We start from the raw sequence: 25259 nt of genomic DNA on the forward strand, positions 1-25259 counted from the left end.
GATAAGTTATTTCTGCATCTGAAACTTAATCATCGGCAAATTAAATTTTGGATCTTCCTACCTCAATTCAAAGCTTTGAAAAGCAAAATACATACATGCCAGCATGTCAAAAAAAAAAAAAAAAAATCCTGCAGACGATTGCTATGCACTAGTATCAAGTATCATTTGTAGATATTTAGGGGAAAATAGGGATTTTTCACTAATGTTTTAAAGACAGGGTTCATACTCAATTTGGATAAAAAAAAATTCCATGACTTTTCCAAGACTTTTTCATGACTTCATAAAAATGTTCATGACCTTGTTATACAAAGAGAATAGTACTATTTAATGTAAAATTAATCAATTTTCGGAAATGAGCATTAGAAAAACTTCTAGGGGAGTGCCACTACCTCATTGAAGCACTTACTTGTGACTGGAAAAATATCAGTGCATACTGCTGAAAGTAATAAATTATTCTTATTTGTCTTCATCAAACAAGTTCAAGTAAAATAAAAATAATAGTGAATGCAATACACTGATGTTTTAATGTCTGATAAATATTCAATAATTAGGACAAAATAGTAATGAATGGGACAAAAATTGAATATGTCATCACTAAGTTTAAAATAATTACTTCTAAAAAAAAATTTTTTTTTCCCCTTTGATGTCAATAGTGCATCTAATCAACCAGGTAACTAGACAGCATAATCGTTCATTAAAGTAAGGTCACTTTTTTCAGTAAATTCACTTTTCCAAACCAGATATTTCAACTGGTCAAAAGGATCAATTTTGAGAGCTGTATGTTGGGCACCACTGCTTTAGAGTATTAGAATTCCTCTATTCGTATGTTCTACTGCCTGACTAAAGTCTTCATTCTAAACTTTCAACATATCAAGATAAACTCTGATAAATTCAATAATGAAATTTTTACAAGTAGTTGAAACGAACTTGGATGCAATTGAATTACACTTTTTGAGGGGGCGTGGCAAAATCAAGAACGTGCAAGTCCACTACTACAGAATTGAAAATATAAGAAGCGCTGAAAATAATGGTGAGTTCAAAATTAGTGATGCTCCAGTAGTAAAATCACATCACAAAAAAATACGAGCGGCTGTTACAGAAGCGGATGAAATTGGATTCCAAAACTCTGATTTGTTTTTGAGATCGTTCAATCTATATGCAATATTTCTAAATCACTCAATATTTCTTCTGTTTTTTTTTTTTTTTACTATTACTTTCTTTCTACCCAAGACATTTTTCCATGACTTAAAATAAATTTCCATGACTTGTAATGAAAATATTAATTTTCCATGACTTTTCCAGGTCTGAAATTTGTTTATTCTTTTTCCATGACTTTCCAGGATTTCCGTGACCCGTACGAACCCTGTAAAGAACAATCAAATGCAGGTTCTTCAAGTTGTATCCGTACAGAACACTTGTGCAGGTAATTTTTTTTCTTTGAAATTCCTAAAACAAAGGGATTTTTTCAGATTTATGAAAATCAGGAAACTTTGAATAAAAATCAGGAGAGTCAAAATCCAGGAAACTACTAGAAAAACTAGTAGTCCTGACAGGTATGAATTGTAAAAAATGGCTCCAGATTGCCTGCAAAAATGCAGCTTCTATGAAAACTAGGCCAGGCCCTATAATGAAGCTTATTTATTTACGAATGATAAATTGTGTTTTTTTTTTTTTTAAATCCTTACTTCATTAACTTTTACTTACTTAGTTATAACTTTTTATGCGCAAAAAAACTGATATGTTCTGAATATTATATTTTTATTTATGAAATGATCTATATAATCTAAAACCTCTTACCCCAAAATGTGCATTATACTGTTTTTTTCAGCCCTGCAAAAGCTAGGATTCATCAGAAGACGAATTTTAGGTTTTCTTCGAAAAATTTTTCAAAACGGAACCACGATTGGAATCTTCGAAACATTTCTCACCTCTCCGAAGACCGCCCTGAGTCCCTGGATGGCTTTTGCCTTGGGCAAGGGAGAGTCCTTGGCGAAGACCTCTTCGTTCTTAGAGACCACTTCATTGGCGATGAGTTCCGCTTCTTTCACCTGAGACACAGTCATGGCCCCCTGTGGGAAGGTCACATCAAACTTAATAGTCAAATAAAAGGATTAGAGTCATACAAGATTTTTTTATGTATAACAGGGTTCATATCATTCAGGGATAAAAAAAATTCAAGCACTTTTAAAGAAAATATATATATATATATATATATATATATATACTATACAGTTGAGCCTCCATATATCAAACTTCCACATATCAAAATTTTCTATACATAGAAATCCCAGCAAATTTCTATGTTCATTCCGTAGAAAAATTGTTTCTATCTATCGAAAAAATCTCTATGTATCGAAATTTTTTTCGAGACATTCGAAGATTTTTTTTCCACTTCAGACTTTATCTCATGAAAAATAAAGGTTAAGGGAGAAAATTATGTTCAGGTTGCTACGAAACTCATAAGGGGGGGTTTGAGGGATGTGTAGATGGGTCGTTGTTTTGTTCTGAAGTTCCTAAATTCCCTCAAGTTTATTTCAAATCTCAGTTGTAACCAATAACATTGTAAAATCAGTTTCAAGTTATCCTTTTTGTCTGTTGATTATCATTCCCAGTCTTTTTAGCTTCAGTAAAAATCATTCAACTCAAGTAGATTGATTTTTTACTTTTCTTTCGATTACATTGTCAGAACGAAAATCCCCTCATGTTGCGGATCAAGTTGAACTGCCGAAGAATTAAGATGTATGAAGGTACAAAAATGTAATTTCTGTGGATTTTTCAGTTATTAACTTTCGTTTACTCCTATGCTCGTATAAATTAGAAATTGGGTTTCATGCACAAAAATTAGCTTTAATTTTAATGTTTTAGGAGATTTTTATGATAAAATAAGATCGTTTCTATACATCGAATTTTTTTCCGGCAATTGGCTACTTCGATATATGGAGGTCCGACTGTATTTTTCAAGGCAATATCATAAATTCATACTAAAAATATTGTATGCAGATTTCATCATGCCAACAAAAAACAATATCTTATATTATTAAAACCTGAGCATATGTACCTATCTATCTATGTATCTATCTATGTCGCACTTACTTCTTTCGAATGCCAGTGAAGTGACCATCGAACCAGGTATCGATGGATTCGTCATCTTCCCGTCTTCATGTTTGGCTATTTAACATCATCCTCCGATAATAATTACCGGAGTTATCCATTAAAAACTATTAATTAAGTATACTTAGATTTCAACATAAAATCCCTATTTTTCGACAGCTCTCTTCCATTCAAATTATCATTCAGTGCTTCATCTCCACTTTCCGTAACAATGATTTCATTAAAATGCGTAGCGTGAAGAAAATCCTTGAGAAGAAAGATCTGTTGCCATTTTTTCTCAAATATGAGCAAATAAAATTCTGGTTGTTGTTTTGAGGCTTTTCCTGTCATCGGGAGATTTAAAGTGTTTCCTTTTTGGTTACTTTTCCGGAATCTGCCGCAAAATTTTATTCTGATTCTTTGATTTTTTTTTGTTCAAGCGTGATTGTCGAGCACGCGTCACTTGATATAACTTTTATTTTCGAGGTAGACCGTGCAAAGCCGGGCAACGCAGCTAGTTTATATTTAATAGGCAAGAAGAAAATATAGGAAATCAAAATTGTATTTTCTACAACAAGAGACACTTGGATAAAAGATCTACCGAGTCAAAAGTTTTTCTGAAAGTGCCTAAAAAGCTCGATCATAAAGAGGAGCAGATTATAAAACTTTAGTTTTGCAATTTTAACATTCAAAGCAGCATATTTTTTAAAATCAGCAAGGTAATATTTACACAAAAAAAAAAAAAAAAACTTTCACAAGGACTTTTAACTTTGATGGGAAGAAACCAAAATACCTAAGTTCAGTGGCATGGAACAAGAGAGGAGGTTTTGAATGTAAGTATATTATTAAACAAGTAATTAATTTTTTAGGTATTAAAATAATAATAATAATAAAACAAGCTAATCTGCTGTAGTACGCATAAAAAATTTCTAATTGCCAAAAAAAATAAATAAATAAATAAATAAATAAATAACAAGATGCAGAAGGATTGAAATCTCAAACAAGGGAAGCAAATTTTTGCAAATATCAAGTTCAATGTTGGCATGTTACGCATAAAATAAATTTGCTTACTTTTTACTAAAATTCAACATAAAACATGCTAATCCAAGGCAGCATATGTGATAATATTATTCGATTAGCCAAATGTTTAAATATTTACAAGATACAAAAATACTGAAATTTCTATCATGAGAAGCAATTTTCCGTGAAGTTCAAGGTTGGCGTGTTTCCCATAAAATAAATTTAGTTTTTTCTCCACAATATTTAAGTATTTGCAAGATGCATACAGATTGAAACTCCAAACACAAGAGCAATTTTCCGCAAAATCCAAATGAGTTCAATGTTGTCAGAGTTACCAAAATAATTCCTTCGTTAATTGTTGGAATTAAACAAAAAATAAGCTAATCTAAGGCAACATATGTCAAGGTAACTTCCGAATGTAAAAAAAATCAAAATATTTACAAGCTGCAAAAGGATTAAAACATCAAACACGGAAGCAATTTTTTGTGATGTTGCATATCGAACACTTGTTCAGAGAATTGCATTGGTGAAATATTTTTTAAAAGTTTTTAAGCACAATCCAACGGTTTTTAAAAGAATTGAAGCACTAAGAAACTTTTACAAGGTTTCCCAGAGCTTGAAAATGAACGTTTTTTTCAAGGTTTTTCAAGGGTGTTATGATCCCTGAGAAGCAGGGGAAGACGCAGACTACAATTTTAGGGGGGATGCTAAAGAGTGACTCCCCCCCTCCCATGAAAAATTTCTGAAACTGATTAGGAGTCGATAAAAAACCCCACATCAGTCAGGAATATTGGAAAAAAAAAACTCATTACTTTTTGAAAGAAGTAACATTTAAAATACAGTTGGCTCTCTGTTTAACGACACTCTATCTTTCTCTATTTAACGACGGCTTTTCACTATCCCAGAGGGTCCACTATAGTGTTAAAAGCATTCTATTTAAGGACACTTTCCACTTAAGGACGACTTTTTGTGGTTCCTTGAAAGTCGTTAAACAGAGAGCCAACTGTATTTACTTTTAAAAATAATTAAAGAATTGGAAAAATTACTGAAATCGTTTACGTTTTATCCGTAAAGTGTTTGAATACGATGTGAACCGATAATATTGTCTACGTTTCAGGGGGGTCATGACCCCCGTGATCTTGTACCCGCCACTGCCGAGAAGGTACAGTACCCGAAAGTGTTTCTTAACCCGTTGGCATGAAACGAAAGACAAACGAAGAGAGAGATGATGGGATACCTTGTTGGTGAAGTCGAAGCGAAGTCTGTCTGGGGCGACCAGAGAGCCCTTCTGGTCGCATTCGGTGGCCAGCGCCCTCCTCAGGGCAAAGTTGAGGATGTGTGTCCCAGTGTGGTTCTTCATCACGGACGTCCTTCGCTCCTGGGGATCGAATCGGCAGAATTAACTCCACTCAGATCACGAAATAACTCTCACGAACAGACTCAATTTTATGTAGAATGAGTGATTAAAAATAAATAAAAAAAATACAGTAGAACCTCTCAAAAAGGGACACTAAGGGGACCAGACATTTTGTCCCTTAAATAGAGGTGTCCCTTATTTGGAGGTGGATGAATGGATGCCTGCCGTGTACTTAGTAGTATAATATCACAATAAACATCAACTATTAACACTTACGATTAAATACTGAAAATGTTTCATATATGCTAAATAAAATTCACACTCATTCAAATTTCTAAGTTTATATTATTTTATTAATTAAAATTTAATCAAAAATTTTGTGATGGCAAAGTTGTGTAGCAGCCAGAAATAATTTTGAAGTAACTCATTACATATATTTGCTTTATGTTATGTAAATTACAATGTAATACTATGTGAATTACAATTAATGTTCAAATTTTTAAAGTTTTATATACAAAGCTAAGTAGTTGTTGCTCACTTTTTTTGGCCCTGAATCTACTTGAATAAATTGTTGAGAGGGCAAATGATGCATGTTAATTTCAACAAGGTTTTTTTGCAATACATTATTTGTTTCCTTCACATATGTATATGTCAAACGTACCTCAATTAATTTGTAGAGGAAAAGTGAAACGAATTCCAGTAAATTCACTATTTCTTAATTTCTTATGTGATTACACATTATTTCTTGCATTTTTTTTTTTTGTTCTTTTGTTTTGTGATTGTCCCTTAAACAGAGTGTCCCTTAATTAGAGGTGAATACATGGAAGTCCCTATTCAAAGGGACTGGGACTAGAAAGAGTGTCCTTTAAAGAGATGTGTCCCTTATTCGGAGGTGTCCCTTAATGAAGGTTCTACTGTAATAATGATTAAGTAAATTCTTACTTAGGTCAACGAAGAAAATTTTTATTGAAGTTACTTTCTAGCTACAACTAAATAACTACAATTAAATAACTTCCTACTTTCAATTAAATAACTACAAATGAGGCAGTGAGAAGCAAAGGGATGTAAGTGGCAAAATTAAAAATTTGGAGATAACCAGTACACATGGTAGGTGAATCTCTCCTGTCTTGAGGTAAGAGGTAGTACTAGTAGCCCTGGTAGATGTTGCTGTACAGCATGATTTAGAAAAAAAAAATCAATCAAAGCCTATCTAGGACGTTATCTTCAGCCCTGCTACAGCTTGATGAAGAAAAAAGCTGAACTTAACGCCTAACAAATAAAACCTTAGAAATTAACATTTGAGAGTAATTAATATACTTCCAAACAGGGAGCTCAAATAATATTGTTTTTGTATATTTTTTTATATTGATTTTTTAAAATTCAATTACATTTTTTTTTTTCAATTTTACAAATACAAATACAAAAGTGACGACCAGCAACAGGCTCTGGGCCCAGCTAGACTGGTCCTAGTCAATTTGCAATCCCCAATGTAGATCAATGGCCCTCTTAAAACTATCTACTCCCTTGCTCATGACCACCTCTCCCGGTAAGCTGTTCCGAGGTTCCACTACCCTGCTAAAATAATAATTTTTCCTAATATCCATGTTAGTCTGAGATTTAAATAGCTTAAAACAATGACCCCTCGTCCTGTTTTCAGTGCTAAACTTCAGCCCCGTAACATTTTTTAATTATAATAAATTTAAACAATTGAATCATGTCCCCTCGGTCTCTTTGCTCAAGACTGTACATTTTTAGCATTCCAAGCCTGGAATCGTAGTCCAAGTGAGAAAGTCCATTTATTAGCCTTGTAGCCCGCCTTTGAACCCTTTCCAATACATTAATGTCTTTCTTAAGATAAGGGGACAAAAACTGAACAGCATACTCCAATAGGGGTCTTACCAAACTTCTATATAAGGGCAGAAGAACTTCTTTAGATTTGTTTGAAATAGATCTATTGATGAACCCAAGCATCTTATTGGCCTTGTTACTAGCAATGCTGCACTGTTTATTTTTTCAAAGATTTTAGAAACTTCAGATGGTAATGGACTCAGTCATAAATACAATCAAACTTTTGTTTAAATAATTTTTTTCTTATATTTATTATATCTGAATACTGAATATTTTTTCTTAATGAAAAAGCAGTGTTAAATTATTTTTAAGTCTCCTTTAACATGGGCACCCACACATTTGCAGAAATTGTCCACGAACACCAACCGATATTTTTGATACACATTAATTGATGTCTAATTTTTCTTTTTAGCTTAATGTAAAATGAACTGATTGTGCTAACCATTCATATATCAGAATTAATTTTTTTTCCAAGCTATCAATGTCACGTAATTAACCCCTGTCGAGAGCAGCGCTCGACAATTTCGAAATGAATTACTCAATATGAATAGAGAAAAAAAAACAAGTTTGTTTGCAATTTTAAAGCATTTTGAAACGACTAAGACAAGAAATATTGAATCGCCTTTAAAAAAGACTTATGTTCATAACACGCATGCTATCTTGTCGCGGATTCGATTTATTGCCAAGAACGGACATCCGCTGATAGCAAAGCTTAAAAGCGTGTGCGGATTTCTCGCGAAAGGAATATTTTTCAAAACTCGGTGCGGGTGGAAGATGTAGAACATTTTATCATTTCAGTCACCCCCCCCCCATGAAAATATTAATGTAAATCTGCATCAATCTCAGAAATGATAAAATTGAAGGGGGAAAAGCGGAAATCCGCGTTTTTGCGGAAAAGTAGCGTGTCTGTATCTTGAAAATTATTTTTCTCAAAACTTGAAAACGTCCACTTACATCCCTTTGCTTCTCACTGCCTCAATTGATGTAAATATGTATATACATGACAGAACCACAACATTAAGTAGCAAAATAAAAATTAAATGAATGGATTAATATTTGAAGAAAAACAAACTGTGATGATTCGATTCATCGAGCATCATCTGCTACAAGTTAAGAAAAAATATGCATCTGAACTGGAGAGTGGATGAATAAAAGTATTTTATTACGAATTAAAAATTCTAACCAGACATAAAAATATATAGAGAGTAAAATAATATACAGTTGGTTCTCTGTTTAACGACGCTCTATTTAACAACGGCTTTTCACGGTCCCAGATGGTCCAGTGTAGTTTTAAAAGCATTCTATTTAAGAACGCTTTCTACTTAAAGACGATTTTTTGTGGTCCTTTGAAAGTCGTTAAACAGAGAGCCAACTGTAATAGTAAGAATCGAAAATTTTATTAGAAGGATGCACACTATAAGATCTCATCACAATAACAGATTAAGAAAGAAAAAAAATCTTTTAGTCACCAAAATTAATAGAATAAGCAAAAAAAAAAAAACATGGACTTGCTTTTATTTCCCAACATATAATTTATAATTCATTTTTTAATTGTCGAATTTTGAAACCAAAAATGTTATATCGTGTGATGTCACAGGAGATGAAAGCCATCTTGAATCAGAGTGCATGGTTGTCTTTTCTGGCAAGATATTGCTTTTTAATGATTGCAGCAACGTGAGCAATTTATTAGCAGAACGAGAATTGTTAGTCAAATAAAATACAGGCGGACAATGTTTTAACGAATTCAACGGGACAAAAACTGTTATACGTTAAATTGGGGATATTCGGGGCGCGAAATTTTTTTTTAAAACTGCACTTACCGTATCTAAAACCCCTAATAAGCAACGACGCAAAAATATCCATAATTACAAAGTTTACACTTTTTATTCAGCATTCCACAACTTATGACACACTAGTTAATGTGAAATTTTAAACTACCGAGTAATAGATGCATGACAATTTCCTTGACACTTGACTCGAAGTAGTTCTCTTTCGACTTTATGGAGTGACGAAAATACTGTGCCAGCTGCATGAGCTATGTTTTTACAGTTTCCAGGCCATAGTAAAGCATTTGAAAAAGTAACAGTTTTAATGGAAAGTTTTATTATCACTTTCTGCATCAGAAACAATAATCATTGGTTGCCCCCTCGGCCATCAAAAATTGCCGATTCCAATAAAAGTGTTTTTTTGCATCGGACAACATGGATATGTCATTTGGAAAACAATCCCATGTTTCCTAACTCAAATTAAATTTTTTTTTCGGTTGTTAAAATAACTCGTTAATTCGGGTTTTATTATTCGGTACATAGGGTTTTTTTGTCTTCATTTTAGTCAGGGGGAAAAAGAAAAATTTGTTAAATCACAAAATTCGTTAAATAGAAGTTCGTTAAATTGGGGTCCAACTGTATTCATTTAGCAAAGTTTGGCAGCCTCCTGAAAGTTAATTCCGGTAACCCTAGAGATTTGCTCACTTACGTCGTCAGCGGTGACAATGAAAACGACTGAATGTCATTTAAGATCAGGAAAATATGAAAAAAAAGTAACTTACCCCATGTTTTCCACCATGCTCTTTCAGAAAAAAATATTTTTGAAAAATGGGAAACAACTCAATTAACGAAAGGCAATACATACTAAGAGCATTAGAAAATTAAAAACAATTTAAGGGAATGGACTCACCTCGTCAATAAGCAGCCTCATCTTGTCCCCCACCCTCAGTGTCCCCGAGAGGATACCAATGTGCACCACGTACCCCCCCTGCAGCTGAACCTCCTTCACCGCAAACTCCGTGTCCTGAAAAGAAGAAAGGCCACCTTCGTTTCATGCAGAAAAAATGTATTGACAAAAATATGAGGACCATTCAGGAAAACAATGATCAGAATAAAAGGAAAATAAATATTTAACCAGCTTTAATTTTAAATTTTCTGAATAGAGCCTTTCTTCAAAATGTTCACTGTCATTTGCGATTGTCCTCTTTTTACAGACTGAAATCATGTTTTGGGAAAAAATGGTGGAAGAATTGTTAAATGCTCGGGCAATAAAAAACACCAACTGTATTAATAGTACAGTTGACTCTCTGTTTAAGGACTTTCAGGGGACCACAAAAAAAAAAAAATCGTCCTTAAGTAGCTAGCGTCCTTAAATAGAATGCTTTTAAAACTACAGTGGAGCATCTGGGACCATGAAAAGCTGTCTCTAATAGGAGAAAATCGTTAAATAGAGCATCGTTAAACAGAGAGCCAACTGTATTTCTTATAAGGAGATTATGATAGATTTAACATTTCAAAAAAGGGAAGAGTTCCACGGAGATGCATAATGTCATTTGCATCTGCAAGAAACTCTTTTTTGTTTAGTTCATTAAATATCTTTTCAGAGTATAAAACTTGATATACATGATACGTTATGAAAAATATAATGAACAATTTAAAATTGAGTTTGCAGTGGACCATGTAGTAAACAAACGATAAGGTTCCATTCCAAAGCAACTGTGAAATAAATGAACGTAGCAGTTTCTAACGTGGCCAGAATTTACCTACTAGAAGGCCATGATTGTTTTACCTGTATATTAAATACCCATATAGTAGAATACATTTATAATGCCGACCTATATAACGCAATTCTCTATAAACCGCACAACTTTTCAGAAGTAAAGAATAGGTTTTGGAAGTTTAAAAATCCTTCTGTTTTGCTTTGTAAACATAAAAATTGTCAGGCAAATTAAATTTTGAGACAGTTTATCCTCTTACCATCTTCATTCAAAGCTTTTAAATTTAAAATTGGTACTCATAATAAACAGAAAATACCAAATGGCTCTTGAAAATGCAGCTGTTATGTGAACCGTGAAGCTAGCAGAACAGGATAATTCACTTTCTTATGATTGTGAAGCATATTTATTTGGGAATAACTAATTGTATAATTAGTGCTTAAATAATCAATATAGATACAGCTCATTCTGAAGTGCTAATATATAGATATATTCTGCATATTAGTTTCAAAATTTGTGGAATAACCTGTATAACACAAAAGCTCTGGTCCCCAAGGTGTGCGTTATAACGGTCTCCTACTGTACTAGGATTGGTAACATGACTCAAACTCGAGGGTTCCGGGGGATTTTAGCCCCTCCCCCGGGCTATGCCTGGCCATTAAAATAAAATGTATTTGAGAAAGCAGATTATTTCACTGACAATCAGGGGTGTTCCCATACACAGGGTATACTCTCAAACATTTTTCTGAATTTTAGCATATACCCTCAAGCTTTATATATTTTTATTTATTATTCAGATTCTGTCATCGCATTTTTACATTTTACTAAAGCAAAAACTAATATATTTATGTTGACTACATTTTCCCATAAGTAACCGAATTTCTTTATATATTTCTCAACACTTATAATAAATCAATGCCTTTTGAAAACATGCTGCACATAAAGAGCAGTTGTTAATCAGTACAGTGGTAGTTAATTAAAGTTAATTTTCTGAACAGAAGGAAAATGTGAAACTTGAATTTTACCAGTTTTTTTTCCCTCCCCTTCAAAAACCCGGATGGATCTCTAGGGTCCATAAATACCCTAGGGTGAGGTGGAATTCCTGGACATATTATCAAAGTTCATACTCTTCCAGACAAAATGAATTACAGGAGTTTTCAGGAGTCAAAAGCAGAATTTTCAGGAGTAATAACACGAGTGGTTTTTAGTATATTTAGTATATAGCACTTCTTATATTATATATTTGTAGTATATTTAGTATTATCAATACTAAATATACTACACAATAGCAATAGCACTACTAATTAGCAATAAAGAAAATACACTTAATAGCAGTTAAAACAAAACTTAGGACATGTTCTTGGTTCGTTCTCTAGTGGCAGTTACGATCAGTAACTGTAATGGGCATGTTTGACCAGAGTAACAAGTCAATCGGTTCGAACTCACCCCATGTCTTTGCGAAAAGCACTGGGTGATCTGTATAATACGAGAATTTTGATTGGTTGCCAGCAATTCAATATGGCTGCCTAAACAGAAATGACATGGAATTAAAATTGGCAACTGTTGTTGAAAATTATTTTCAGGAGGAGAGGAGAAAAATCAGGAGGTTAAAACAAAAATTTAGGAGTTTTAAGGGCCCTTAGAAGAAAAAAATTAAATTTCAGGAGTTTTTCAGGATTTTCAGGAGGAGTGCGAACCCTGTATTATGTACATAATCACATACACATAGTGTGATAATGGATTACTTGGAGCATACCGTCAGGATGGAAATGGATGGGAACATCACTGCTGACAATGAGGGAAAGGAAGAAAAAAAGCATGAAATCTTGGGTACGGGCCAGAAGGCATGAGTGCATTTTTTTAAACAAGCTCCCCCCCCCCTTTTCTTTTTGAGCTAAACAGAAAACATGTTCAAGTGCCTCAGAGAAAATTTAACATCAACCACCGTCAGGATGTGAACAGCAAAGATCATCACAGGCACACTTTGGATTCGTGAACAACAAAAAGAAATACATTTTAGCATGGACAAAGAACAAAAACATATGAAAATGAAAATGTAAAAAAAAAACATATTTTCACCATGCACAAATTTAACCACCTTGCAGTTCTTGACGAGATATCTCGTCCATTTAACATGCAATTTTGGGACTGGTCAACTGTAAGGGAGTTAAAAACATGCTCATTAATTAAAAACATACAAAATCAACACAGTCCACTCTCGATAACTCAAAGCTTTTCACAATAAGCCCTTTACCTCTAAGCTATCACCAAATCCCCAACTCTTGAAAAAGCCGCAGAAGTTTCCCATTATTTGAACCACCAATATTTTGTACATGGGCGCCCATATGCGAAATTGTAAGGGGGGGCTCAGATATTTTCCCCATGGTTTAGCAGGATATTTTCCCCACAGAAACCGATTTCAGGACAGATAAGAATCATTAAAATTTGACATTTTTAATGACTCATTCATTAATGGCTGGAGAAGATATGTTTTTACACTTTTCCAAAGAAAAAAAGTACTAAAAGCAAGGAAGTTCTAATTTCTAGGGGGGGGGGCGGGCTCGAGCCCCACTTGACCCCCCCATATGGGCGCCTATGACTGATTGTTACTAGGATAACTACAAACAAAAAATCTTGAAAAATTCTAAAGTAATGGCAGTACCAGTCCTACTTCTTGGCCAAACTTTTAGAGCAATGAGCCATTTTATGTTTCTGTAGTGACAACTTCTTTGCTTTAGCTGGTGTTGTATGTAATTTTACACGTGAATACATATTTCAAACTAACTGTTAAACAAAACTAAATTATTGCAAACCAATGAACATTCAAGTAAAATTTTGACAGTGTTTAAATTTTTTTATTAAATTAAAAATACATATATATTTTGGCAATTCAGTTCGAAGGTAGATGACGGGGCACTCATGAATGCAACTTATAGGGGCCTATGTGAACAGTTCCCATAACCTCTATGTAATATTAGTGTAAGATATTACAAGTGTCAAAACATGTGTAAATATGTGTAATTATATTTTTTCTGTAGTTCTGCAGTCCCCTCATACAGGCACCCATGATTTTGTTGGTTTTAGCTGGTTTCTTGGGACTTCGAGTCACTAAAAGTGAACTGTATTTGAAAACTTAAATCTGAACAGCAAAAATACAGATTTCCTTTAAACTCCAAACAAAAGCAAAGAACTATTTTCACTAACTTTTTTCAACATATAATTTTCAATGCCTCAGAGAACACTTAACATCAACAAGCATCAGGATGTGAACAGCAATCAAAAATCATCACAGGCACACTGAACAATTCGTATTTCAATCAATTTTACAATTCTTATTTGGAGGTGTTTGAATTGATGCAAATTATGTACTTATAGTACAATATTATAATGAACATAGACTATTAACATTTAAGATTAAATAGTGAAAATGTTTCACACATGCTAAATAAAATTCAGAGTTATTCTAATTAAAAAAATAGTATTTTAAAAATTAAATTATTTTTAAAACTTAGTAGGATCAAAGTTATGTAATTGATAGAAATAATTTTGAAGTAATTTGTTTCATGGATTTGCTTTATGTCACATAATTTGCAATTCAATGTAATGTAAATAACTGTCATCACATTTCAAGTTTTCTACAAAAAGTTAGTCAAATGAAAAGCATGAATGAAAAATATGAAAATACATATTTAATTCTTTGCATGTTAATGACTTGGCCAATGTTTTCCAGTGAATTTTTAGGCAAAACAAGCTGGTGTGTGCATCACATGGCTTCCTTTTACTCCAATTTAATGTCATTTTCTCATTATTGGCAGTTTTAATATGATTAAATAGTTTACTCTCTAAATATCACCAACAGTAGCCAAATTGAATCTAGATTTTAAACAGAAAATAAATAAATAAAAAAAATCGCCAAATCTTTCGCCAAGTTGGCGACCAGAAGACTCGCGATATATCGCCGAGTGTCCGCCAAATTATAACACCACTTGAGTTTACTTCAAAATTAAAAATGATTTAACTCCAAAAAGTTGCAAAAGACCCCCTTTGGAGGGGAGGTGCACAACTAGACCCCACTAGGAGTCTAACGTACCAAATTTCAACTTTCTAGGACATACCGTTCTTGAGTTATGCGACATACATACACACATACATACATACAGACATCAAGAGAAAACTCGTTATAATTAACTCGGGGATTGTCAAAATGGTTATTTCGGGTGTCTGTACGTTTCTAGGCAGATATCCATGTGTGGTCGAGTCTCAAAAAAAAAAAAAAAAAACTCAACATTCATTCAGGGGTGAGAAAAATGGAAATTAAGGCCGATTTTTGAGTGAAATTTTTTTTTTTTTTCGCGAATACAATACTTCCTTTTTTGTAAAAGGAAGTAAAAAGAATATTTCAATGAATGCATTTATTTTTTATGAATTTATAGTCATTGATTACTGCACTTTTTCTCTGACTGTCCCTTAATCAGAGATAAATGGGCCATTCCACTGTTATGTGCGGGACAAAAATACGCTTAAATTTCATTAACATTTTGTCATATCTCTTAATATTTTGACGAAACAGGTGTAAGCAATTTTTTTAATCTTTACATTTAATACAAAGATACTCCTGACACAATTATATTTTCATTAAACAATTTTGTTATTTAAAATAAAAAAATTTACATGCGTCACTTGCGGGACATCCAAAGTCGACCTCTGGTAACTTGCTCATGAATAAGCTAATATTTTTGCTCTATTAATATAGCAATGACGAAACAAATTGTAGATTTTGAAAGCTATGGCTCCAACGTAAAGGAAACATATCTCATTCGTTTAGAAATAATTATTTAAGCCATTGAAAAAAAAAATATGTACATGCCCATTCCATTAAAAAGGGTCATTTTGTCCCGCACGTAACGATTCCTATATTTCATAAAAAATAAATAATTTTTGAAGAAAATTTTTGCTTAAGAAGTCACACAAGCGTTTGTGATTTGTTAAGCAACAAACTTTTGTTCAGCATCCTTTTAAATTATTATTTTTTCTGAAATATATGAAGCGTTACGTGCAGGACAAAATTACCGTTTTCCGTGGAATGGCCCAAATACATGGAGGTCCCGATTCAAATGGACTGGGAATAGAAAAAGTGTCTCTTAAATAGAGGTGTCTCTCATTCAGAGGCGTCCCTTAAAGGAGGTACAGTAGAAGACCCTTATAACACACACCTTGGGACCAGAGCTTTTGCGTTATACAGGTTTTTGCGTTATATAGATCATTTCACAAATTTTGAAACTAATATTCAGAATGTATCTATATATTAGTACTACAGAATGAGTTTTATCTGCAGTGAGTATTAAAGCACCAATATTACAATTAAATCACAAATAAATATGTTTCACAATCAAAATCCTGCACTTCTGCTAGCTTCATGGTTTGCATAACAGCTGCATTTTCAAGAGCCATCTGGTATTTTCTGTTTACTATGAGTACTAATTTTTAAATTAAAAGCTTTGAAATAAGATGGAAAGATGAAAAACTTTTAAAATTTAATTTGCCTAACTATTCTTATTTTTGCAAGAGCAAAACAAGGACTTTTTTAAACTTCAAAACCTATTGTTTACTTCTAAAAAGTAGTGCGGTTTATAGAGAATTGCGTTATACAGGTTGGCGTTATAATGGTCTTCTACTGTACTACTGTCTTTTCAGGCACATTCTGTAATATAATTTTCAATGCCTCAGACAACACGTGTCATCAACAAACATCAGGATGTGAACAGCAATCAAAAATCATCACAGGCATACTTTGTGCACCTGAATATTGCGACAGAAATACATTTTACGCAGAAAAGTACACATCAGTGAAAGCTAAAACCGAACCAAACCCATTTCAGCCATTCCGGCCTAAAGACGAATACAGTCGGACTTCGATATAAGGTCACTCCACGGGACTTCACAAAACTGACCTTATAAGCGGGGTGACCTTATAACCGATTCATATATATACAATGTGCTCTCTGTTTAACGACTTTCAAGGGACCACAAATAATCGTCCTTAAGTAGGAAAAGTCCTTAAATAGAATGCTTTTAACACTACAGTGGACTATCTGGGACCGTGAAAAGCCGTCAGTAAATAGAGAACGTCGTTAAATAGAGCGTCATTAAACAGAGAGCCAACTGTATTTATTGATAAACTAGCCGCCTGCGGCGACCAGCTGGTCCGCCTTTTTACGCCATTCGCCATTTTGCGCCAGAGTTGCCGCCTTCGGCGGCTACTTAGACAATTTAGCGACGGTATTAATCAATGTTTTTCTCTTTTTTCTCAATATTATCATTCGCCTTTTTACACCGATGTTGCCGCCTTCGGCGGCTGCTTAAACAAATTTCGTGGCGGTATCAATCAATCTATATCTATGTATATCATTAGTAGTTTGAATAAAATATTTTCTAGATCTATCTCCAGTTCCGTCGTTTTGAATATTTTTAAAGGAGGACTACGACGTACTCTTTATGCAAATTTTGTCGAAAAATAACAAAAAGCACTTCCATTTTTATGTGAAAGCATTGTTTTTTCAAAGTCATGGTGTGTGTGGGGAGGGGGGCACTGACACCCCGTTGAAATTCCTTAAATGACGGGCATGCCTCTTTCTTGCTGTCCATCTGCTATATCGAACTCTATATTTGTCTATCTATCAATCTATACGATCTGCGCATATCTACCTCCTAACAGTACAATCTTTTTTTATTTATATAAGTATTAATTCGAAAACAAAAACATTTTTTGTCCACTCAACCTCTATCTATCTCTGTATCTACCTAACCTAACCGCCAATTCGTAACAAAAACGAAGATCATGCAAAAAATCGCGGACTTTATTTATTTAATCAAAATAGCCCTCAAAAATAAAAGCTCTTTGTTCCCCCGTAGTGTTCAAAAAGTAGCGCTTGCAAAAAAAAAAAAAAAAGAAAGGTGAAGAGAAGGCAAACGATTTCAGTTGGATCACGTGATGAGGTAAACTCGGAACTCAGCCGGCAAGCGAACAGCGTGCGTTGTGTTCTGCCATTAAAAAAATTGTAAAAAAAAAACTATTGCGTATTTTTCAAAACTTTTTTCTTCTGAAGAGAGCGGAATGTTTTTACTATTACCAACTAAAATTTTAGAATTGAGGGTTCAATACTTGTCGCAGGATGAGTTTCGAAAAAAACTAAACCCAGAAAAAAATGTAAAATAAAGTTTTTTTCAAAAATCAATAAAAAATACAAAAATTGCTCTATCTTCAAAATTTTTTCAATCATCATATTTAAAACTAAATTTCCTACATTATAGTACAAAAAATATTTGTGTGGTGCGATTGGATCGGGGTCTGTGAGGTAAAAAGTACTAAAAAGTGCAAAAAAACGCATAAAACATTAAATAACTTGTTTTCTAATAAAAATATCAAAAATCGAAGCCCGAGGTGCACTTTTTCAGCAAAAACTGCACCTGTATACCAAATTTCATCTTTCTAGGCCTTACCGTTTTCCTGGGATGCGCGCCACAAACACACACACACACACACACACACACACACAAACATCTTATTTTATTATATGTATAGATAAGGATGTATTCACAAGGACGTATACATTAATTCTTTTCAAAATTTAACACGTCCGAAAACATCAGTTAATTAAATTATAATAGTTGAATTGATTTGAATGAATTGAAATTTTTGGACTTAATAAGAAATTTTGAAATGCTTTTTTAAAACTTCCATTTAGAATAAAACTGCATTCAAATATGCCCAAGCAAAAAACTGATGTGCAACTTACCTCGCTTAAAATGACATTAATACAGGACTGAAGCGTTTTTTCTTTAGTTAAGGCACAATGGTTTCTAAGTATCTTCTGAAAATTTTCTTTGGCTTCTAATGACTGGTAAAAAATTGCGATAGGTACATACTGAGTGCACACATTACTGCTTCACATATTTAAGTATCACTGTCGTAACACTCATTTTCTACTGTTAATTTACTATGTTAATAGGAAAAATGACTTTTCACTTTAAGGATCGTATATTGCGTAAAGTTCTTGGAAGTGAATCGATTACGCAATGAAATCATTTAAAGAAGTCAGACAAAAGTGACCTTATAAGCGATTAATGTATTATGACCTGACCATATATCCGATAATACATAACATAGATTTCCTATTCAGCAAACCAGGACTCTATAAAAAAAACTGACCTTATATGTGGGGTGACCTTATAAGCGGGTGACCATATATCGAGGTCTGACTATATACAAAATTATTATTTGAAAACTTTGGCAAAAGAAAAAAAAATGAAAAGTTCTCTTTCACCAACTGCAAAAACATAAATTTCAATTATTTGCTTCTGTGTTGATCTTTAAACTTTAATAATAATGCTTATAAAATAACTAAATGAATAATTAAAAAACAAGAAAGAAAAAAAAAGCAAAGAAGAACCTTCAGATATTTTTCAATGCCTCAGACAACACTTATCATCAACAGCCATCAGGATGTGAACAGCAGAAATCATCATCAGCAAATACTGTATGTAAGTATTCTTCAAAGGAGTAGAGCCAATAAGTAAAACCAATAAAAATGTTAATAGCACTGTAGACCTTCATCACGCTGCAGGGATCCAGACATGCTTTTCTCAACATAACCACAAAACAAACAATTCATGAAAATGTCAGTTTGTGACAAGTTGAGGAGGGGGGGAGGGAGGCAACAGGGCGGATCCAGAAAACATTCAGGGAGGAGGCGATTGCTTTTCACTTTTTACTCTTTGGAACTTCAATTTCTAAAATTTTTCGAATGAGTGTACCGAAACCCTCGCTTACCTATCCCTAATATTATCTTAGATCTTCTAAAATTGAGATTTTGGTACTTCAATTTTGAAAAATTTCCTGTAGAAAGTACTGGTCTCTATCCCCATACTGTATCCCCAGAGTAATAAAAGATGTAGTACGATTGCGTTTAAAAGACTTCAATTCCGGGAAAGAGCTCCCTTTCTTCTAACACCATTGAATATTATGTAAAACTGCGGTTTTGAAACTATAGTATTGAAAATATACATAAAGAAATTTCCTGTCTCTCGGGTCAAGGAGGGGGCGATCGCCCTTATTGCCCCTCCCTTGTATCCGTCCTTGGGGGGCAACAAGAATCATGACATCACATATTTTGGTTGAAATAAAAACCTTTTCTTTAACAAACATACTTGCCAACCTTCGAAGAAAAAAAAACAGGAGATTATACAAGAAGCATATAGGTGATTCACCAGCGACATATCTTCACAACAGAATTATTAAATTATGCTTTTAAATAACATAAATACTAAATTTAAAGTGAAATGGGGATTTTTTGCTCATAAGCTAATTGGTAGCAGCAAGAATAACATACTGCAAATGAAAAAATAAATAATAAGGAGTGAATTTGCTTTAAGTTTTGTAAATTCTCCAGTCTCTACCAAAAAAGTAGCTACAAAAATTTAATTGCTAAAATCCGAAAAGAAAAAAAAATTAATATATAGTGAAAATAAAATATAAAATGAGTAGGTATAGGGTAGCACATGTTAAAATAACTTCAAATTTTCAAAATAATTAAAGTATTTTCAAGATGCAAAAGGATTGAAATCTGCTGCAATTTTCGGCAAAGCCCGTGCTTCGTTGAACATGCAATGTGGAAAGCTTAAAAAAAATTAATTTTTACTAAATGAGGTATTAATTGGAAAAATTCTTATTCCCTGACATTGGTTGACTAGTAAAGGGCGCCATCTGTTGAGAAGAAAGTGAAATTTTTTAATGATTGACTGAAAAAATTGCAAAAACGGGAGAAAATAGTAAAAAACGGGAGTCTCCTGTTAAAAACTGTAGAGTTGGCAGGTATGCAGTAAGTATGTGTGTGTATTTTTTTTAAACAAGCTCTAATTTAGCAACACAGAAACAACCTTCAAGTGCCTCAGAGAAAATGTATCATCAACAGCCATCAGGATGTGAACAGCAGACAAAGCTCATCATCGGCACGTGTCATATTCGCGAACACTCGGTAAAAAGAAACACATTCTGGCACAGACGAAGAACAAAAACGAACGAAAGTAAAAATCAAAAACAAATATGCAACCACCAATTCGACACAGAAAGGCATGCTTATCCAACTAAAAATATACAAAATCACTTGTTGGAAATTTGAGCAAAAAGAGAGAAAAAAAAATGACATTAACTGCAAAAAATAAAAATTTCCATCTTTTCAGTGCATATGTAGATTGCAAGACGAGTTTTAAGACAGTCATTTTGCAATATGTAATTTAAAACGCCTCAGAGAAAATATATCATCAACAGTCGTCAGGATGTGAACAGCAGAGAAAGATCATCACAGGCACACATTGCAAGCTCATGAACAGTAAGTAATTTGAAAAATATACATCAGTAAAAAATGAAACAAACACATGCTGACCATTCCAACACAGAAAGACATGCTTATCAAAAGAAAAACATACAAAATCACTACTTGAAAATTTGAATTAAAAAAAAAAAATACACTAACTGCAAAAATACAAATTTAAATTATTTTTAGTGTATCTGCAGATTAAAAAAAAAAAAAAAAGAAAAGCCTAGAAGAGTTTTAAGACTATACATTTTGAAACAATTTAAAGTGTCTCCGAGAACACTCATCATCAACAGCATCATGTGAACAGCAGACAAAGATCATCATTGGCATCCCATGTGTTAATGAACAGCAACAGAAATACATTTTGTGCAGAAAAACAATCAGCAAAAACTAAAAAACATTAAACATATTTCCACCATGCAGACATTTAAAGACATACTTATCAATTAAAAATGTAAAAAAGTGAAAAACTTTCCATTTCACAAATTGCAATTTAAACTTTCTCTAAACTTTAAACTATAAAAAAAAAGGAAAATAAAAAAAAAACAATAAAAAAGCAAAGAAGCACTTTCTTGCACATTTTTTAACAAGAATTTTCATGCCTCAGAGAAACTGTATCATCAACGACCATCAGGATGTGAACAGCAAAGATCATCATCGGCAAACATCGCATTTGTGAACAATAAACACACGATATTTTTTTTTTGTGTAGATCATTAGACTTTCCTAACAATAATGTTGACATACATAAAGAAAACCAACTGATGTGTGCATCACACGACTTCTTTTTACGCCAGTTTAACGTCATTTTCCCATTATTGGCAATTTTAATGTGATTCAATAGTTTACTCTCTAAATATCACCAACAGCGGCCAAATCGAAACCAGATTTTAAAAAAAAAATCGCCACATTTGTCGCCAAGTTGGCGACAAAACTTGGCGACCAAAAGACTGGCGATATATCGCCAAGTGTCCGCCAAATTATAACACCACTTGAGTTTACATCGAAATTAACAATGATTTCCCTCCAAAAACGGGCAAAAGACCCCATTAGGAACATCCGAATGCAATCAAAAGGGAAGGTGCACAAGTAGACCCCACTAGGAGGCCACAAACCAAATTTCAACTTTCTAGGACATACCGTTTTTGAGTTATGCGACATACATACACACATACATACGTACATACAGACGTCACGAGAAAACTCGTTGTAATTAACTAGGGGATCGTCAAAATGGATATTTCGAGTGTCTGTACATTCCTAGGCACTTATCCACGCGTGGTCGAGTCGAAAAAAAACCAACATTCATTCGGGTTTGAGCAAAATAGAAATTAAGGCCAATTTTTGAGTGAAAATTTTTTTTCGCGAATACAATACTTCCTTTTTTGTAAAAGGAAGTAAAAATAAAGGGGCCAAGAAAAACTCGGAAGAAGTTAATTTTTAAATTTAATTTTCAATGCCTCAGAGAATACTCATCATCAAGAGGATGTGAACAGCAGACAAAAATCATCATTGGCACATATCTTATTCACTGAACGGAAGTGGAGGAAAAATAACGCAGCATCAGTAGAATGAATCATAAATAACAAAAAGACAAAAAAATATTTTCTTTCCTCGACACAACCTTCCTGCTGTTTCTTTTATTATACGTGAAAATAATTTGGAGAGCAAAAAATGACAAAAACAACGTCAAAAAAATGCATCAACTGCAAATACAGTCAAACCTTGATATCTCGAAACAAAAATTTTCCCCAGCATTTTCTATAAAAACCCCTATGTATTTTCCATAGTTGTCTCAAAATTTGTTTTTTGAAACCCTCGATATGTCGAAATTTTTGCACAGAAGCAAGTTTCAATTGTCGTTTTTCTTCGGCAACTCTTGTAGTAAAACCAGCTCCAGAGACAATTGCTTAACGTTTTTCATCCCTTTTCTTGGAAATTTTGTGAATAGGGGATTGGGGCAAGATAATAGGGGAGTGTTGGTATGGGGGGTGCTGTGTTTCCATCAGAGTTTAGAATCTTTGTGCATTTGTTGTCCACTTTGAGGAAAGGGGTTCGATTTTTCGTCCGTCAATTTTCAAGCGAAAACGGAAAATGCGTTCCTCATTTTCATCATTCAGCTTTTTTAACTCCTTCAAAATGGCTGCTGAGAACTTTTTGAATGTGAGGTTGCTGGTTGAAGATCAAAATTGGAATTTTTAAATTTTTAGCTGCAAAAACCAAGTTGAAATTGTTGTTCATTTCAAAATCTCATCCTGTGCACTTTTGACAATTATAAAATTTCAAATCTAGTAAAATATTGAAGACTACTTTATTGATCGTAATTCGAAGTGGTCCCATAGTACATATATAAATGCAAATAGCGTAGGTGTGTGTAAATGTGCGAGTTACTAGTGTAATTTTTTGAAAACCTTGATAACACGAAAACTTGATATCTCGAAATTTTCCCCCGTCCCGAGAGGTTTGAGATATCGAGGTTGTACTGTAACTGCGTACAACTGTTTTGGGGTTGCAAGGAACCACTTCAAAGCAAAAGACACAGTTCGTTAAAGAAAGAACATCTGATGACACACACAGTATGACCAGAGTACAGGCTTTCCCTCGTATAGCATATACGTATCGGACTTCTACAAAACTCTTTTGAAATTACACGGTACCAAATTGTGATTATTATAACACGATTTCAATACAACACGAATGTTATTATTAAAGATGGAATTTCATTTTTGTTTAATACATTCTGCTAATCTCTACGTAGTATAAAATGAAGTCTCCAAAAAGCGTCTGTGTGTTTGAACTCTCAAAACTCGAGAACTACCCGGCCGATTTCGCTGAAATTTTTACAGTTTGTTCCTTTAAGTCCTGAGAAGGTTTGCAGACCAGTTCGAAAACAAGTCGATGAATAGTTCTCTTTTTATTCCAATTTAGGCCCAATTAGTAATTTTATATATCGTTGGAAAAGGAAGAATTTCCCGTGTTCTACGCAATTTGTTCCAATGCTCTAACTTAATAGCGGCGGGAGTTTTTTACGTTTTTAGCTCGATTTTTTTTTAGGCTTAGCTGAAATTTAGGCACTACTTTCTTCATTAAATCCATTAATAAGAAGTGAAGAATTGTCCCACAGTTTTCGTTTTGATAGCATTGGAAAGAGCTGCTTTTTTTACTCAAGATCTAACTAGACCTAAGGTCAAAAGTTTAACCCTGTATCTCCATTAGAAAAAAAGTTACAAGCGAATTAAATGAAGTTCAAAAATCTGTTCTCTATTCAAGTTTTTAGCCATTTTATTTTGCGTTTCCAAGGTAATGCTTTTTGAATCCATCGTTTATTTCCATCTTTCTCATTTTCAATTCTTAAACTTATTTTATTTTGTGTTTCCATGGTTACGCCATTTAAATCCATCTTTCTCATTTTATTTTAATTTCTTAAAAGTATTTTGGTATCGGTCGTCATTGTTTGGCAAGAAAATTTCGCATGATGGTTTTTTTTTTCTTTCATTTAATCCTGGTTATTGAAGATACTTCACTTGACGCAATGGTTTATTTTCAAGGTAGACCGGGTAAAGCCGGGCAACGCAGCTAGTGTTTAATAACTCTAATAAGCTTTTACCTTGTTTTCATGAGACTTGGGTTCGATATAACACGGTACACATCCCTTAATTCACATTATTTCTAAGTCTCACATAACACGGTTTCGACATAACACGATACATCTTAACCTGGTTTTTCTCATGCACATACATAATTAGTATTAAAAATAAAAATGTTATTTTTAAAAAAGTCTCGTATAACACAGTTTCGATATAACACGGAACACGGTTTTGATATAACACGATACATCCTAACCTGGTTTTCTCATGCACATACATGATTAGTATTAAATTAAGTAAAAATATTATTTTTAAAAAAGCCTTTTATATAACACGGTTTCGTTACAACACGGAACAAATGAACCGTGTTATATGAAGGGCACCTGTACTTCCAACTAAGATTGGCGTAAAAAATAAACACTTGAATTTTGGAAAACTGCTACAAGTTGCATGGAGACCCGAGCGACCAAACATACCAAGAGGTGTCCCTCATATAACAG

The 25259-nt window shown here is 33.4% G+C and overlaps 1 protein-coding gene across 1 annotated transcript in view; it reads right to left on the reverse strand.

The window, feature by feature from the left end:
• LOC129232482 (alanine--tRNA ligase, cytoplasmic-like) overlaps nucleotides 1-25259 on the reverse strand; it is an 80678-nt gene that overhangs the window by 18510 nt on the left and 36909 nt on the right. Inside the window, exons 14-16 of the mRNA XM_054866628.1 lie at nucleotides 9992-10105; nucleotides 5348-5488; nucleotides 1929-2069 (exon numbers count right to left, since the gene is read on the reverse strand). Coding sequence (XP_054722603.1) covers nucleotides 1929-2069; nucleotides 5348-5488; nucleotides 9992-10105 — 396 coding nt within the window. The remainder of the gene's footprint in view (nucleotides 1-1928; nucleotides 2070-5347; nucleotides 5489-9991; nucleotides 10106-25259) is intronic.

Source organism: Uloborus diversus, unplaced genomic scaffold, assembly GCF_026930045.1.
Source record: "Uloborus diversus isolate 005 unplaced genomic scaffold, Udiv.v.3.1 scaffold_12, whole genome shotgun sequence".
NCBI lineage: Eukaryota > Metazoa > Arthropoda > Arachnida > Araneae > Uloboridae > Uloborus > Uloborus diversus.